Source organism: Lutjanus erythropterus, chromosome 10, assembly GCF_056507025.1.
Source record: "Lutjanus erythropterus isolate fLutEry1 chromosome 10, fLutEry1.hap2, whole genome shotgun sequence".
NCBI classification, from domain to species: domain Eukaryota; kingdom Metazoa; phylum Chordata; class Actinopteri; order Lutjaniformes; family Lutjanidae; genus Lutjanus; species Lutjanus erythropterus.
The window spans coordinates 30,681,491-30,698,275 of NC_139326.1; the positions used below are offsets into that span (position 1 = coordinate 30,681,491).

A 16,785-nucleotide genomic window follows, 5' to 3' on the forward strand; every position below is an offset into this window, starting at 1 on the left:
TTTTAAGCTGGAGCTACTATAATTTAACGAAAATTGCCTCAAAACAAAATTTGCATTACATGGGAGGGTCCTCAAGGGCTCAGTTGTGTTTACCATACTGATTATAGTATATGCTATGCTGACTTAGCTACTTTATCTAGCATGGTATTGCTGACAACCTGCAACTTAGAGGGCTTTGTGGGCAAACAAAAGTTTGAACTGTTGCACTTCTATTCTCTCCTATTAGTAGGTAAAGTAAAAGATAATATGACATCTCACAATAAGCCACCCTCAAGTAGTAGATAAGGATAGGGGAATTATAGAAGTTACTTATTACCTACTAAAGAAAAGAAAAGAAAGCCGTGGACACTGCAGTGAAAGATCAACATCACAGATGAACTGGTTTCCGGTGGTTGTGCCATTGCAGACTACTTCTGACTATTTGTGTAACAGTCATTCAAAAAGACATCACAGTCTGGGGCCAAGGTTTTTTATATTGCATATCAAGTGGCATGCTTGGGTGTCTGCTGAAACTAATGACTTATTATATGTGTGTTTGTGTGGTTGACTTTTCTTTCATGCAATGTATGTGGGTAGACCTGAGGTAAAAGCAAAAAGCCAGCACACTTTTCTAGCAGCAACATTTAGGGCATTCTACAATCTTACAGTCAATAAAATGAGACAGATCACTGTGTGTCTTCCCCCTCAATGGATATGTTACATTCAGTGTGAGGATACATTAACCCTGAGGCTCACACATAAAAGGTGAAAATATGCTCTTTCAGATCAAGGTCAAATGATTTGGCATCCTCTTTTTTTAAAAAATAGCTTTTTTATAGTGACTTTCTTGAAGGTGAGTTATGATAAAGTGGTACAAGAGATAAATGAACAGGCTCCAGAGAAAAATCATTTTGCATTTACAAGTAGCACCCAGGTTGCAGCACTTACTGGTGTGTATTTAATACCAACTGTTAGTGCTTGAGGACATAATGTGGGCGTGCGATGAAAGTTTGTCTATCACCACATATCTGTCTAGGCCATTGTGCTGAATTTGGTCACACTCTCCCACCTCTTTTCTTAAGCATACTGCAGGTTTAAACTAAACTAGAATCTGTGCATTATATAGTGTTTTCTGGAACTACACTACTGCTCATATTTGACCTGCTAGTCCTGATTTAGCATCTTAGAAAGCAAAAGGTTGGTGCTCTGAGAAATCCTTTTCTCCAGGAAATGCACTCTCCTAATTAAGTAACAATGACATCATCTCCTTCACTCACATTGGTTTAATGTGGACCCATGATGTCACTGATACTGGAAGAAAGGAGCCCTTTCTGTAAGGGAATTATGAACAAAAGGTTAATTGCGTGACACTTACTCTTCAGAAGGCTGATGTCCTTAGATTGTGCATGCAGCAAATGAGTAATAACACACGTGGGTTTATTATAAACCCACAATTAGAGATCCACTTCACTGATGGGCACAGAATCAGGATTAGTGGCTCTGCAGTTGGAAATATTTTTTATCTTACCTTTGTAATGACTGTAATGATTTACAGGTTTTTATGAGTCACAAATTACAAATATCATGATCATGATAGTTGGATTCACCAGGGCAGTATGTATCTATATCTGTATCCTTCTCATACTGTCTGAAATCCTATTTAGATAGATATTTACTATTCTCACATTTAAGGATTGTGGTTCAGATGTTTTGGCTTATTTTGTGAAATTTAATATGAGCAATGGTTCATCTGCAGTGTAGGAGTAGGAGATTAAAATCATTTTAATCCAAAAAAATGTGTCCAGTTGGCAACTGCATCAAATCATTGTGAACCACTGGCTCCTCTATTCAAGAAATGAAATCTATTGTGCATTTCCAACATCAATATTTATCAAACATGTATTTTTATGTATAAAAGTATGTTTCAAAAGCACACCTCAAATGTATTTTATAACTTCTTTTTAATGAACTCGTTCTTATCCAACTGGACAAGCAAAACATATTCATCCACCGTATTATCACACAAGTCTTGGACAGTATGATTTAATTTATTTAACAAATACTGTTACTCTGGAACACCAGTCCCCACTTTATCAAAACCTGCCTGTCATTATCCATATTTAAGTCTAATATGAAAAAATAACACCTGTGCCATAGTTACTGTGTTAATTATGTGTCTGTGTCATGTATTTGTGTCTCTAAGTATTCATTTATTTATTCATTTATTATCTACTTGTTTTGTTTTCTATATTGTCATATTGAGGAGAGAAATATCCATAGTATTAGGATAAAGTGTAAATCTTGAAGGCAAGGTTTTACTATAAGCAAAGTTGCGTTTCTTACCTCTTACAATTCCTGCGACGTTTTACGAAATTGAAATGAAAAACAATCTGTGACGTAGTCCAGATGCCACTCGAGATTAAGAACATCTCGTTGTCCTGGGGGCAATAAAAATAATACCTGGGACACAAAGTTACAGTGTCTGGGACAATTCTGGGACAATGGCCATTATTTGGATAAACTGGCCACATATTTGGATTCTACATAATTACTTTCTGGCCTAAGAAAACGTTAAAACTTAAAAAATGTTGATATGCAGTTTTATTCAAGGTTAATTTGCCCTAATATCTGTTCCAAAAAAGCTGCACGTGCTAATTAAGCTGTACCATTTTGGTTAATTTCACTTCACAGCAGTTGGCCTGTATATAAAATTGCAGTGCTGTGTTTTTTGATTGTTTTTTTTTTCTCAACAGGATAATCGCCATGTGTGGAGACTATTACATTGGTGGTCGGCGGTTCTCCTCTCTATCAGACCTGATTGGTTACTACAGCTATGTGTCTTGCCTGCTAAAAGGAGAGAAACTGCTATCGCCAGTGGCGCCCCCAGAGGTGAGACTGACTGCATGGAGCATATAGTAGATAACAAAATACTATACTTAAAAGGTCAATTCTAGCATATTTTAGATTTCATAGCATTCCCCTGGTACTTCATGTTATTCAAAATTCTTTCCTTTGCTTGTGTGGCATGACATTACATGATACTTGTGCTTCTCCCCTTGTAGTTGTGTGTCAAAATAAAGATTATGAAATACACCCTGTCTTAATAGTATGAGGCACTCCCACAAGGGTAATGGTGTCAGGTTTCATTTTCAGGACTGTGCATCTTGTTTTGGCCTTTCTGTTAGCTTGACTGGGTTGTGATTGACAAATTGCATGTGATTAATTTGGTTTGCTTCCTTGAAAACAAAAATCTTTATAGCTTGATAGTAGCATTTTGATCTAAATGTGATTGGCACCTTCTTGTTTTCAGTAATGGATCACCTTGACTAAGCAGAATTAGCAATCCCTTGTACTGTTTAGAATGGAATAGCACTTTCCCCAGAGATCTAGCATAACTGAATCTAAACATTTCTTAAATATGCCAGATGTATGCAAAAACATACAACAGTCAACAGTGAGGCATGCAAAATGAAACCTTATCTCCTGAAGAGCTGTCCAGTAAAAATACTTACACCTGATGAAATGTTTCATGGTTTCAAGTGAAAATGTACCATTTTGAGTCAACCTTAATTCCTTTATTCAGCTACTTGCTCATTGTGCAAGAGTATTTCTTCTGTCTGCTTTTTCCCCCTTTTTTCTTTTGCCCTCAGGCGGTATTCAGAACTGTTTAAGGCAAAGCTCAAGTTAATGCTAATTACCATTTTTTAGCAGAGTGTGATATATCCCAGTGGGAGCTGTAGTAGAATACTTGATATTTTTTGAATAATTGGGGGATTTAACATGGATGTGGTTTTGGAAGGTCAAGGCTAAGAATGAGTTTTATTCTTTGTGTGTGTGATTTCACAGCCTGTAGAAGACAGGAGGAGAGTCAGGGCCATACTTCCATACACCAAAGTGCCAGATACTGATGAGATCAGGTAAGTATTTGTGCACAACTATACAAAATAGACTTTTTTTTGTCTTACACATGTAGTCTAACATTTTCATATCCTATCAGTTGTTGTCCTAATAGTACCGTCACAAGCATCATACTTAATCTTTATGAAATGGACAAGTGCTGGTGATTTCCTTAAGTTAAAAATATAATATTTGGCTGTTTTACTCCCAAAGAGAAGCCTAGCTTCCTTTTGATTTTTTTGGCATGTCACAGGCATGCTCTTCCCCTCACAGCAGCCTGGAAAGTTCATCATCTGAATTGTTAATAAAAACAGTCTTGTCTGTGTCATTAAGCTGCAGTAGGCACACTGATGATCCCAGCTATCCCTGATTTCCTAAATCTGATAAACATCTGTCTGAAGTCAACCTCAGCCCGGAGTCTGCCAGCCAGCCACAGGCTTAACTGAGTAGATAGACATTCAGTATCCACCTAAAATGTTATGAGTCAGAGGAGACACCTGCTGGTTATGCTTTGGTATTACAAGTGACACAAAATAAATAGACTCTTGACCAGTTCTTCGGCTGGAAAATTTTAAGTTATAGATCTGCTCATCCCCAAATGTTTTTTTCATGGAGCAACAGTGAGACAGATGATGTGACATTATAACAGCCTGTGTATAGCAGAGTTTAGTGTGTTTTACATATGCCTTTTTCAAACATTCTGCACATTTTCTTGACGTTATTTATTTCTACTAATGTTAATTTTGACTGACTGTATCTTCAGCTTCCTGAAAGGGGACATGTTTATTGTTCACAATGAACTGGATGATGGCTGGATGTGGGTGACCAACGTTCGCACAGAGGAGCAGGGCCTCATAGTGGAGGATCTGGTAGAGGAGGTGGTAAGTACGGTATTTTTTAAGAAAAGATGTATCTAAACATTGAAGAATTTTTCATGTCAGTCAAAATTAACAGTGACTTCGACATATTAACACTGTATAGTGTCAAAAGCAACAGATGTGAATATATCATTGCAAAGCACTCAGGGCCGTGAAAAAATGTATGAATAAACAGTGTAACAGTCCATAGATGTCACTAAGACTGCTGTCATTGGCCCATTAGAGTTGGTTTTTCACATATTTCTGTTTCTGATATTTTTCAGGGGCGGGAGGAGGATCCACATGAGGGAAAAGTGTAAGTTGTATTACATAGATCTTTATTTTTTTTTAATGTCCAATACCTGTTCAGTGGGAAATTGTCACACAGCTTTCATATTCTTATGGGATGATATCACCCCTGTTAGTTCAGCCTCCTTGTTTTTCTCCATTCACCAGCTGGCTTTGATCTCAAGACATAAATTATATTTTTATAAACACCTTAACAAACAGAATATGATGATAGCACATTGTGTACAGTATGAGTCATCATTGTCTCCTCTCCTGTAATACCCTTCAGCTTTTACAAGTCTTAAAGTTTGACGAGAGCTAATGACTATCAAAAAAACCTTCAGCATGCATAATGCCCATGGGCTCCTGTGAGAGGATATAAGTTAAAAATAAAATTATAGTCAGATTTAAACTTTGTTCTTTATTTTATTGTTTATTTACCAGTGACAGTGCACAATGCATGTACCACATATAGCCACAACTAATGTGCAGGTTATAGAACAAGACTGTAGTCCCACCAAGGCACACACAATCAGTGATACCAAAACCATTAAAAACCAACATTTCATATGTACAAGAAATTACCAACCAAACACTCAGTACCAATACCGGCTATATTTAGTGTCTTTTAGCTCAGTGCTTACAGATCTGATTGTCCTTCAACCATGTTTTCAAACTCTGTTCATTATGTTTAAAAGCACTGAACTCTCTGATACTCGGTGGTAAATAATTCCACATCTGAGCTGCCCTAATGCTGTAAACTGAACTTTAACATAACAGAAAAAAATGAAGCTCTTTTTCAGCCTTGACCTTTTTTAGCACTTTTGACCAATACATAGAACATGAAAGCACACATTGCATATGTTTGTACAGCAGTTAATTTTGGGAATATCACATAAATGTTGACAACAGTGATGTCAGTAATTTATGAATTCTGTGTTGTGAGTGATGGTGTTGTTGCATTAGGTTCTGTCTTTTGTTGATTGAGCTAATCTTATTGTCTGCACGCCTTTCTTCTGTTGCTCTCTTTCATTCTCCTGAACAGCTGGTATCACGGAAAGATCACCAAGCAAGAAGCCTACAACCTGCTGATGACAGGTACTATTCCTCTTTACCTTTCATTAGGGCAACATTATTAATCACTTGTGGTATTATCATGCATCCCTTTTTGTCAGAGTTGTGATCATCAAAGTCCATTTATCAAAATATACTGCTGAGCATGCACTAAAACCTCTCTCTTTCTCCCACGCTCTCATTTGATAGTTGGCCAGGTGTGCAGTTTTCTAGTCCGACCATCAGACAACACACCTGGGGACTACTCCCTCTTTTTTCGCACCAATGAAAACATCCAAAGGTTTAAGATCTCCCCCACCCCCAACAATCAGTATATGATGGGTGGGAGATACTACAACAGGTATGTCTAGCAATGTCTCTGCCTTCATTTGTCCTTACATTAGAATAATATAAAGAAAATTGATATGGTCATTGTAGCATTTTTCAAATTGTGACTAGCATCTACTGTTGATTTTGACTAGCAGGTGTTGATGCACTGCATCTTTTCTCTCTCACTCTCTCCCGGCAGCGTCGATGACATTATTGACCATTACAAGAAAGAGCAGATTGTCGAGGGCTACAACCTGAAGGAGCCTGTTTCAGTGCAGGTGGGTACAAATCTGTGCTACCATTATTGATACCATTATTGAACCTGTTTGGTTCTATGATTTGGCAACACCTGTACTTACTGGTGATAACAGCAAATGCGATTTGATACAACAGTTCCCAGAATTCTGAGGGCAGCAAAACAAACTATTGTCATCTTAAGGAAAAAATTGACCTTTTTCCATCATTGTTTGAGTAACAAGGATCTTATTTTATGCTGCACACAGCATGAGTTTGCAAACACTAGGGTACAGTGGAACTGAAAGGAGTTGGCTACCTGGCTGAGAAGTTGGGCTGTCATCTGCAGCTCTTCATCTAACAGCTCACTTTGGCTGCTCCTTCTTGTTCCATTATGCACCACAGTATTTTGAATTGCCATGCTGTCATTGCACTGCTGCTGAAAATGACCATTTCCTAGTTTTATAGGATTGTTTTTGATGAACAATCACAGTTAGTGTCAAGTTCATTGACAAACACGTTGCATTTCCTGTGGCTACTTCATTATAAAAATCAACTTGTGTTTCACCAGTTTAATGCTTTTAACGTGAAGCTGCAGCAGTTCTGGGAATGGTGCCACAGACAACTAGTTTGCTGTACTGCAAATATATAAATATTGCAATACTTTCATCAGTTTACCATAGTCTCTGCCACCATTGTGTTAACCTCAGCTGGTGGTAGTGACTTAACAGGCATGTATTTAAATGAAAATATTTCAGATTGCCAATTTAAATGGATGATATTTGAGAATTAAAGGTGTTTTATAAGACTTAAAACACTTGCGTTGCTCATACCCTGGATGCCATGCAAAGTATCCAGATATTTATGTCAGTGCTTACCAGTTTGGATAAAGATGAAAGCTGGAAAACTGAACTGTAAAAACTGAACTGTAAATGTATGCACTGAAGTAATTATATTGCATCAAACATTTTCTGATGATATTTCTCAGGGGCAACAGCACTTCTTTATTTGCATTGTAGTGTAAGCTGGCCATTTGAATTTAATTGATTTTGCCTTCGTCCTTTGTGTGATGGGCTCGATTTGTTTTTGTATTTACTGCAGCACCAGGAACAAGTTCTTACTGACACAGTGGATGGGAGAGAAATTTATAACACTATCAGACGGAAAACAAAAGACGCTTTCTACAAAAACATTGTCAAGAAAGGCTACCTCCTGTTCAACAAAGGTATGTGTAACACCAGTCTTGTACAGCATCAGTAATAAAGCCTTTCAATAGCACCTTTTAATATCAAGAATAATATTATCTAGTCTAATAATCAGGTCAGTTAGGCTCTACGATTACAACAAACCTTTCTGTTGTTCCTTTCACCTTCAGGCAAAGGCAAACGATGGAAGAATCTTTACTTCATCCTGGAGGGGAACGACGCCCAGCTCATTTACTTTGAGAGCGAGAAGAGAGCCACCAAACCCAAAGGGCTGATCGACCTAAGTGTGTGCTCTGTGTACGGTGTGCATGACAGTCTGTTTGGCAGGTGAGACATAAAATTAGTGTTCTTGGTTGAAATTTTGTAAAAGTCAAGTTTAGTAACACTCTGAATGATCAGTTGACACCACTTGATTTTTTTTAAAATGTGTATTATACAGCAATCGTTTTTTAAATTGTTATTTCTCAATTTTATTTAGTCCACGAAGCATTTGAGTACTTTTATCATGTGTACCTTTGTCTGTGATCTTTATGAAATGTGTCAAAATGTCCTCCTCTCTTTTCTTATTCTTTTTCAGGCCAAACTGTTTCCAGATTGTTGTCCAGCACTTTAGTGAGGAGCAGTACATATTCTACTTTGCTGGGGAGGCTCCAGAGCAGGCCCAGGTAGGAAGAGGGTCAGAACTGCCCTGTCACTAATAATTGTCTTATCAAACAGGGTAGAAATACCTGCACATCTATTTCCAGAAAGCTATAACGGTGTGCTCTGCCTTGAAAATGACTCGCAACGCTATGAACCGCTTCTGTTATCTGTTAAAAGAAAATATGTTTCCACCCTGAACTGGTTGACTGGAGGACCCCTGAGTGGTTGGGTTAAGAATTAATTAGCACCTCTGTATGTGAGGAATAGCCCATTGTTTGGTTTTCATGAAACAAATACAAACAGTGTGAACAATTTACAACGTTGTGACTTCTCACAGAGACAGAAGCTGTGACAACTGTGTTTTATAAATGTTCTGACAGTGTTTTGTTCTGTTTTTGCAGGACTGGATGAAATGCCTTCAAACGTTCTGCAGTAACTTAAGGAAAACCACTCAGCCAACCTCCAACAAGAGGCTCAGACAGGTGTGTGTACCGTCAGCAGGAGTGTGTTCATGTAGTTCATTTAATTTGTTTATTTGTAAGAGATGAGGACAGAAAACCAGTGACAGTTGCAGAGGCAGTGTCTGATGTACTGTGCACTTGTTTGTAGCTGAAGCTAATTTCCACCAGTCCCTTGATGGTCATTGATAGCAATTAGTAAGAAGAAGACCATCAACCATTCATGACAAAACACAAACATATGAACAGACAAACGCGCTCAGGTATAGTCAAGTATACAAACAATAATTAGTTAGTGTCATGATTACAATTCTGGCCAATTCTGGATTTGACTCTTGTAGAAAACTTTTGAAAACAAAGAAACCAGTAGAAATGTATTTATCACTGTACAACCACCAGCAATGAATAGTTTCAGAATCAAAATGTGAAGATCAGGATTAATTCACCTTGAGTAATCTTTGAGAAATTCAGGAAGACTTCTGTTTGTTTGAGAGGTCTTAAGTTCAATATCTGAAACGGCCAAGTGTGTAAATTAAAAATACACACACACACACACAAAAGGCTGAGTGACCTTTAATCATGGCTGCCTTGACACACATCAAGCAAGTTCACTGTACTGCTATTATGAGACAAGTCAGTCTTGTCCAGCAGAATTGCTATGGGGCAAGAACAGATACGTTAAAATTTTGGTATTGAAAATAAAATTAAAAAAAAACTGAACTGAAAAAGGAAACATCAGCCTTGGAACACTTGTACTGGGAAATGTTGTGTTGGCACTTACAAAAGTTCCACAGAAAAATTTAATGTAGACAATAAAAATTATTTGATTTTAATTAGATTTTTTTTGTATTCTAAAGTGTTTTTCATGTATTTTTCATGTGATTTACATATCTGCATACTAATGAGAAAATGTCACTTCTGTGACCCTGAGGTCTGCTCTGAGCCTCACTTTTGGTTCAGAGGAGTGATTTTTTTTCTTATTAGTATGCAAATATGTAAATCAGCCAATCTTGCTCATCTCAAACCCCTCCTTTCTATGCCACAACAATGAGAGAAAGTTGAAATTGAAAACCAGTGATACTGGAAAAAAAAAATCCTCAAAATAAAATACAATATTTTTTAATGTCTGTATTTTATTTTTCAGTGGAATGTATTAGTGCCAATACAACTTTTTTTCTAATACAGGTGTTTCAGTACAAAAGTTTGCTTTTTCAGTTTAGGTTTTGTTTTCAATGGCAATGATTATTTCGATGCCCAAAACATCACTGGCCCCATAAATAATCACCATTCCCATACTTGACTCGGGTCAAATATTTATTTTGAAGTCTTCAGGCTTAGTAATCTGTTAAAGGGCAGCTCTATGTTTTCCATGTTTGTTTTCCACTTAGCTGGTAGCAAAAATCAGTGTTGTAGGTCAGAGTGCTGATGCCCTCCTGTTCCCACCTTCAGCCTTATTGGTTCATAGTATGTCGAAACTACATAGATCATGTGGAAAAACGTTTTTAGAAGGGGTTGGGGAAAATAGCATTTTGACTCTAAAACATACATGCTTCGACCAAACTTTAATTCCTTGGATCTGAATACAGAAGGAACACTACTGGGAGGCTACAGAATGCTATAAAAACTTCAAAAATAATGGACATGTCCTGTACATTACTTTTGTTTTGCTTTTTAAGCTGTTTAATTCTTAAAGCTTATAGTTAATGCTGTTTGTAGGTGGCTTATTAAACAAACAAGAAACCATTGGCAATTCTTAGGTGTCTTATTTTCTCTCTGGAACATGGCAGGCAGATTTTCATTAGAAAATGAAAGTGTTGTGAGTGGGAATGATCATATTCTCTGCAGGAGTGGGATGGCGCATCATCAGGAGTGGGTGGTAATGGTTGGAAATTCTGCAGAAGAAAGCAACTCTGGATTATAAAACAAGCCCTTGCTGTGCTCTTGGGATTTTTCATTCTCAGAGCAGTTCTGTTCATTAGCTGGTTTCAATATACTATTTAGAAGAAGTCTTAGGCTTGAAAATCTTCAAGTGGGTTGACAACATTAGTAATTGTTTTTTTAAGTTTAAAACATGAGCACTTACAACAGTCCATCCCTGCATAATAATGTTTTGTGTACTAAATCACTTCTGTTCTCTCAGGTGAGCAGCCTGGTGCTGTATGTGGAGGAGGCCCACAAGCTGCCAGTGAAGTATTTCACCAACCCCTACTGTAACATCTACCTGAACAGTGTCCAGGTGGCTAAGACGCACCACAGGGAGGGACAAAACCCTGTCTTCACTGAGGAGTTTATCTTTGAGTGAGTCTGTCATATATCTGGACGAATCCTTCTTGCATATATTTTCTCTACTTCTTTACTGAATTCCAAAATGTATTTATCTATTGTTTCAGTGACTTGTCGAGTGAAATCAACAGATTTGAAATCAGCCTGAGCAACAAAACAAAAAAGAGCAAAGAAAGTGACATCTGTAAGTACATCTGTACATTTTTAAATAAATGATATCGCTGTAAGTCTCTGCATCCACCTTACCTTTTTTCTCTATCACCTCCATCTCTCTCTCTCAGTGTTCATGCGTTGCCAGTTGAACCGTCTGCAGAAGGGCCAGATGATTGATGAGTGGTTCCCTCTCAGCTCTCACGTGCCTCTGAAGGGCATTGAGCCGGGCTCCTTACGTGTACGTGCCCGGTACTCCATGGAAAAGATCATGCCCGAAGAGGAGTACAGCGAGTTCAAAGAGGTCTGTTCTGCTGAAAAGTGGTTCTGCAATGCCCATTAACAGTCTGCTGCTCTGTCATTCACTTAAAATGACAATGATGTCATTGTTGTGTATCCTCTGCAGATGATTTTGCAGAAAGAGTTCCATGTCATCTATGCTCTGGCCCATGTGTGTGGTCAGGATCGCACCTTATTGGCAAGCCTCCTTCTGCGGATCTTCAGACATGAGAAGGCTGAAGCCCCTCTACTCAGGACACTCAATGACAGAGAGATTAACATGGAGGGTAAGAAAGCAAGAAGTAATAACAAAAAATTGTGTAAAACAAGCCATCAGTTGTTTATCAATGACCTGTAACTAACGTCAGTGGGAGTTTTTGAGGTACTGCATTTTGGGTGAACTCGGTACAACAGTGTCAGCAACATCAGTTACAGTAAGAAAACAACATCACAATAGACACAGCACCAAGGGTGTGTGTTTGTGTTCAGTTCAGTCTCTGATTGAACTACCAGCTCAAGAGACTCCAGTTATTATTTCCCTCCAGTCTCTCTTCTTTCTCCCCTCTCTTCTCTGTAAATTCATGAAGTAACGTACATCAGCTCAGAGCAGAATGACATGACTCTGGGTGTTTATTACTCCAGAAGGTCCAGCTCTGACCCTTGTTCTGTCTGAGCATTCAACAGCTTTCTGTCGGCGAGCAGCTGCTCTGTTTCTCTGCTCTGCCCAGTCCTCCCCACACACTCTGCAAAGCCCTGCAAAACACTCAAGAGTTTTCACTGAACTTGAATATTCTCAGATTGCATGTAATACAGTGTTGCCAGCAACACTGTATTAAGCTACAGTTAATTCAGGGTCTCGTTTTGGTGCTTGTTAAAACATTTAATATCTAAATAGCATAGGGCAACTAGCATTAGCTACATTCAAACATTCAAAGTGTAATGGCCTGTTGGTAGAATCATGGTTTGTAGTTTTGGAAATATTAATTAGTCTGGAATATATAATATATTAGCATTTTGCCAAATAAACATTACTTAGCAATTTGCCCTCATATGTATGAAATCAAAATGAAATAGCTGAGATTGATTGTAAATGTATTTTGTACACTCTGTGGGTGTCATGCAACAACATATATTTTAAGGGTTAAATGTCTGTTGTGGACATTCTGTTTGGGCATTAGGTATCAAGTATCGAGCCAGTATTGTTACAGTCTCGAGTTTTGTTTTGGTATCAAATAACGTGATACTAAGCTTGGTATTGGTCTCAAAGTCAAGATTTTGGTACAGTGACAACATTAGTAGGCTCACGTTTTGCCTCAGGAACCCACAATATAATAATGCTGCATAAAATGACTAATTTTGCATCATTTTGTAGGCTTCAGCTGATTGTTTTTGTTTCTTTGTTGTGTTACTTGTGCTCATACATTGATTTATCACCAGATGAGGCTACAACGTTGTTCAGAGCGACCACACTGGCCAGCACACTGATGGAGCAGTACATGAAGGCCACAGCCACACCCTTTGTCCACCACGCTCTCAAAGACACCATCCTCAAGATTATGGAGAGCAAACAGTCCTGTGAGGTAAAGACTACAAAGAGGTTTTTTCTTTCTTACACGCAGCAATACAGGCCAAGCTATTTTCCCCTCCACCTATCTGTTGTGCAAGGTTAAGTACATGACATTTATGTCATAACAGCGAAGGACATAAAGCAGTGACACAACATCAACATGGTCTTAAGGCTGCTCTGTGAGTCTTAGTTGTAAGGAATATTTCAAAACACTCTGCAGTTCTTATAGAGTTCAGGCACCCATACAGACAAATGTCTAGTCAGTGTATAAGTGATAGTGTTTTTCTTAACTTTTATTGTGCTGCTTTCAGTTAAAAATATTTTCCATATCCACCCAACACACAATTCATTCTTCTTAATTTGTTTATTTCTGTTTTTCTCTCTGTGTCTCCCTTTTCTTGTTTTAAGCTAAACCCTTCCAAACTGGAAAAGAACGAGGATGTGAACTTGAACCTGGCTCATCTCCTCAACATTTTGTCTGAGCTGGTGGAGAAGATCTTCATGGCTGCTGAGATCCTTCCACCGTAAGAGCAAACACACACATACTCACACACAGTGTTGTCCTATTTTGTGGGATTAAACTGGCTGTTAAAACAGAAATAGAAAGCCTTAAGGTCTTAATGCACCCAAATAATAAGTCAGTGTCTCTCTGTGATGACCCATACAGGACGTTGAGGTTCATCTATGGCTGTCTGCAAAAGTCTGTGCAGCAGAAATGGCCCACCAACACCACAATGCGGACGAGAGTTGTGAGGTAAACAAATAGTCAATGCTGGACTGAGTTAAAAGCATGTCAACATATCTCTTGTCTGTGTTTACTGTCTATTAGAACTACAGCTTTAACTTTAACATTATTTAGGGTTGGTTATGATTCAGTCTAATGTATCTCATCTGTTCTTCTTCCAGTGGCTTTGTCTTTCTAAGACTGATCTGTCCTGCCATCCTCAACCCCAGAATGTTCAACATCATTGCTGGTGAGCATCTGTTGAAAAAGGAAAACACAAAAATTCCTGTGTTTCTCATGTGACATGTTACAATGTGTGTTTTGTTCCACCGTCTCCTCTTGCAGACCCTCCATCTTCAGCTGCAGGCAGGACACTCACACTGGTGGCAAAGTCTGTCCAGAACCTGGCCAACCTGGTCGAATTCGGTGCTAAGGTACGGATTATATACCTGAAATCATGGAGTTTGTTCTGACCATTGTGAATAATGATAGACTCTTTCAACAAATGTTTTTTTTTTTCTAACTTTAAACAGGAACCCTACATGGAGGGTGTGAACCCTTTCATCAAAAACAACAAACATAGGATGATCATGTTTCTGGATGAATTGGGGGTGAGTAACATACTTTACCTTTTGATCAAATTAGTGCATTGCCCATTCAGAATGCATGTCTGTTCAGAGCGGCCAAATGTTCAGGAGATACATTTTATGTAATCTAAGTCCTGCCTACAGCATTTGAGCAAACTTCGAGAGCCAGCTATAGCAAAACTGTAAGGAATAGCAAAACTCTGAAGAAGTAACTTCACATCCTTGTAAGTGGAAATTGTCTGAAAGCCCAGAGTTCATGAGCTGTGTACACCACTTTGTCCGAGTTCACAAGTAACATTTAAAGGTAGCAATTGTTGCTCAAAATAGTCAGTTTTAGTCATCCAAATATGCTTGTAAGAATAATCAGTTCATCTGTTGATTCTTTGATAAATTGGATAAAGAGGGACATATATACATGCATACAGAGATTCCTTCCTTCATAGATAGAATCAGATGTCTCTCATTCCTCTGTTTGTCCACTGTGTTTGCAGAATGTCCCGGACCTCCCTGAAACCACAGAGCACTTTAGGACAGACCTGTCCCGGGACCTGGCTGCGCTGCATGAGGTCTGTGCCACACACTCAGACGAGCTGCGGACGCTGAGCAATGAGAGGGGAGCACAGCAGGTCAGAGAATGATCATATCACAGCCGTGAACACACACAAGTAGGCCTGTCACCATAACTGGCAGATTCCAGAAATAATTGGGATAAATTATATTATTGACATTTTAAGAGACTGATGCACTGGAAGCAGAATAGAATAATAATGCAAGGACACCCTTTGAAAGAGAAATTAACTTTTAATTCTTAAGACTAATCAGACATTGGAAAGTGAAAAAAATGTTAAAACATCCTAAAGAAATAAAACACAAATCAGGCCAATTCAGTTGATGGTCCATGGGCCAAATCTGTCCCTTTACTCTCCTCAATCCAGCCCTTTCATCATTTAAAAATATAAAAATAAGTATATCATTGTGATATTTTTTAAATAACTTTTAACTTTCTAAGATTGTGGGTGTTGTTTATTAGCAGATGATTTTATTTGTAGCCTAATTAGCCCTTTCATTGGGTATACATTAAGCACAGAGACATTATTTCAAAAGGGCTTAACTTTAGCTGTTTAAGCTGAGGGGCTTAAACATGTTACATGAGGGGTAAAAAATGTTAAATGCAGTATTGTGTTTATTAAAACAACAAGCTACTTCTAATCTAGGATTACAGAGGTGTCTTGATTTTTCCATTTGTAAACAGTTTTTCTTTTCCAACTGTGAAAACTAAGAGGGTAGAGAACAAAACAAAAAGGTGCATTGTTTCACATTTTTAAATTCGTAACTTTACAGGTCAAACATAGAAAATGTAAATGTTGAAATCTGGGATTTTTAAAAAAGTATAAATTTCCCTGTTAAATTTTTGACAGTTTTATGTAAACAAACTTGCATGCAAACACAACAGGCAGCATGGAAAAATAGGTTGTGTCCATATTTTGTTGATAAGTTGATAACATCTGCTTGTTTTCTCTCTGTAGCATGTGTTGAAAAAGCTGCTGGCGATCACAGAGCTCCTCCAGCAGAAGCAGGCTCAGTATGCCATGTCCAACAGCAACAGGTAGTACTGCACTCCTCCTCCTCTCCTCCCATCTTCCCATCCTTCCGTCAAGTCTCCTCCACCGGAGTGCAGCACAGAGGAGACCTAGCATGCTCTACCCTCATCACCATGGCAACCCCTCCACCACCACCACCACCACCACCCTCCATCATGTCCTCCTCCGATAGTCCCGCCCATCCCCACCCACCTGCCATCTTGTCGCGTTCACCACAAGAGAGCTATGCAACAACAGCAGCTGAGTACAACAGCCAACGCAGTACTTAAAAACAAATAAATACAAAAAAAACTTGCACCAGTGACTGACAGCTGTATGCACAGGAAACAAGATTCTTCCCTCATAAACTGTGTTCACGAGTCTGACTTGGGTACATTTCACTCCCTTCATCACGAGGGCCAAATATTAAGATTTCAAAAGAGGTTTCTTTGTACCCATGATGTGTTTTGACAGCACAGGTTGCCAAAGTGTCCCCCCCACCTTCCTGCTCAATATGAGGAAACTGACATGAAGAAGCTAGTTCTCAGTCCCCCTTTTCTTGTAACTGGATTATGAGCGATGATGCTTTTTATACTGTAATTGACTGATTTATTTTAAGGTTGTGACAATATCCGCAAAGTGCTGAAACTAGCATTTCTGTCTATTCGTTCT

At 38.5% G+C, this 16,785-nt stretch overlaps 1 protein-coding gene across 1 annotated transcript in view; it reads left to right on the top strand.

Annotated features, from left to right (window-relative positions):
• The window catches only part of LOC146320682 (ras GTPase-activating protein 1-like), a 39,265-nt gene that overhangs the window by 18,858 nt on the left and 3,622 nt on the right, over window positions 1–16,785 (top strand). Inside the window, exons 3-25 of the mRNA XM_084729013.1 lie at window positions 2,733–2,868; window positions 3,826–3,896; window positions 4,640–4,757; window positions 5,018–5,049; window positions 6,067–6,119; window positions 6,285–6,435; window positions 6,604–6,682; window positions 7,740–7,863; window positions 8,014–8,170; window positions 8,421–8,508; window positions 8,887–8,967; window positions 11,084–11,241; window positions 11,334–11,410; window positions 11,508–11,680; window positions 11,783–11,942; window positions 13,093–13,235; window positions 13,631–13,746; window positions 13,890–13,976; window positions 14,129–14,196; window positions 14,292–14,380; window positions 14,480–14,557; window positions 15,025–15,159; window positions 16,060–16,139. Of these exons, the coding sequence (XP_084585139.1) occupies window positions 2,733–2,868; window positions 3,826–3,896; window positions 4,640–4,757; window positions 5,018–5,049; window positions 6,067–6,119; window positions 6,285–6,435; window positions 6,604–6,682; window positions 7,740–7,863; window positions 8,014–8,170; window positions 8,421–8,508; window positions 8,887–8,967; window positions 11,084–11,241; window positions 11,334–11,410; window positions 11,508–11,680; window positions 11,783–11,942; window positions 13,093–13,235; window positions 13,631–13,746; window positions 13,890–13,976; window positions 14,129–14,196; window positions 14,292–14,380; window positions 14,480–14,557; window positions 15,025–15,159; window positions 16,060–16,139 (2,454 nt within the window). The remainder of the gene's footprint in view (window positions 1–2,732; window positions 2,869–3,825; window positions 3,897–4,639; window positions 4,758–5,017; window positions 5,050–6,066; window positions 6,120–6,284; window positions 6,436–6,603; window positions 6,683–7,739; window positions 7,864–8,013; window positions 8,171–8,420; window positions 8,509–8,886; window positions 8,968–11,083; window positions 11,242–11,333; window positions 11,411–11,507; window positions 11,681–11,782; window positions 11,943–13,092; window positions 13,236–13,630; window positions 13,747–13,889; window positions 13,977–14,128; window positions 14,197–14,291; window positions 14,381–14,479; window positions 14,558–15,024; window positions 15,160–16,059; window positions 16,140–16,785) is intronic.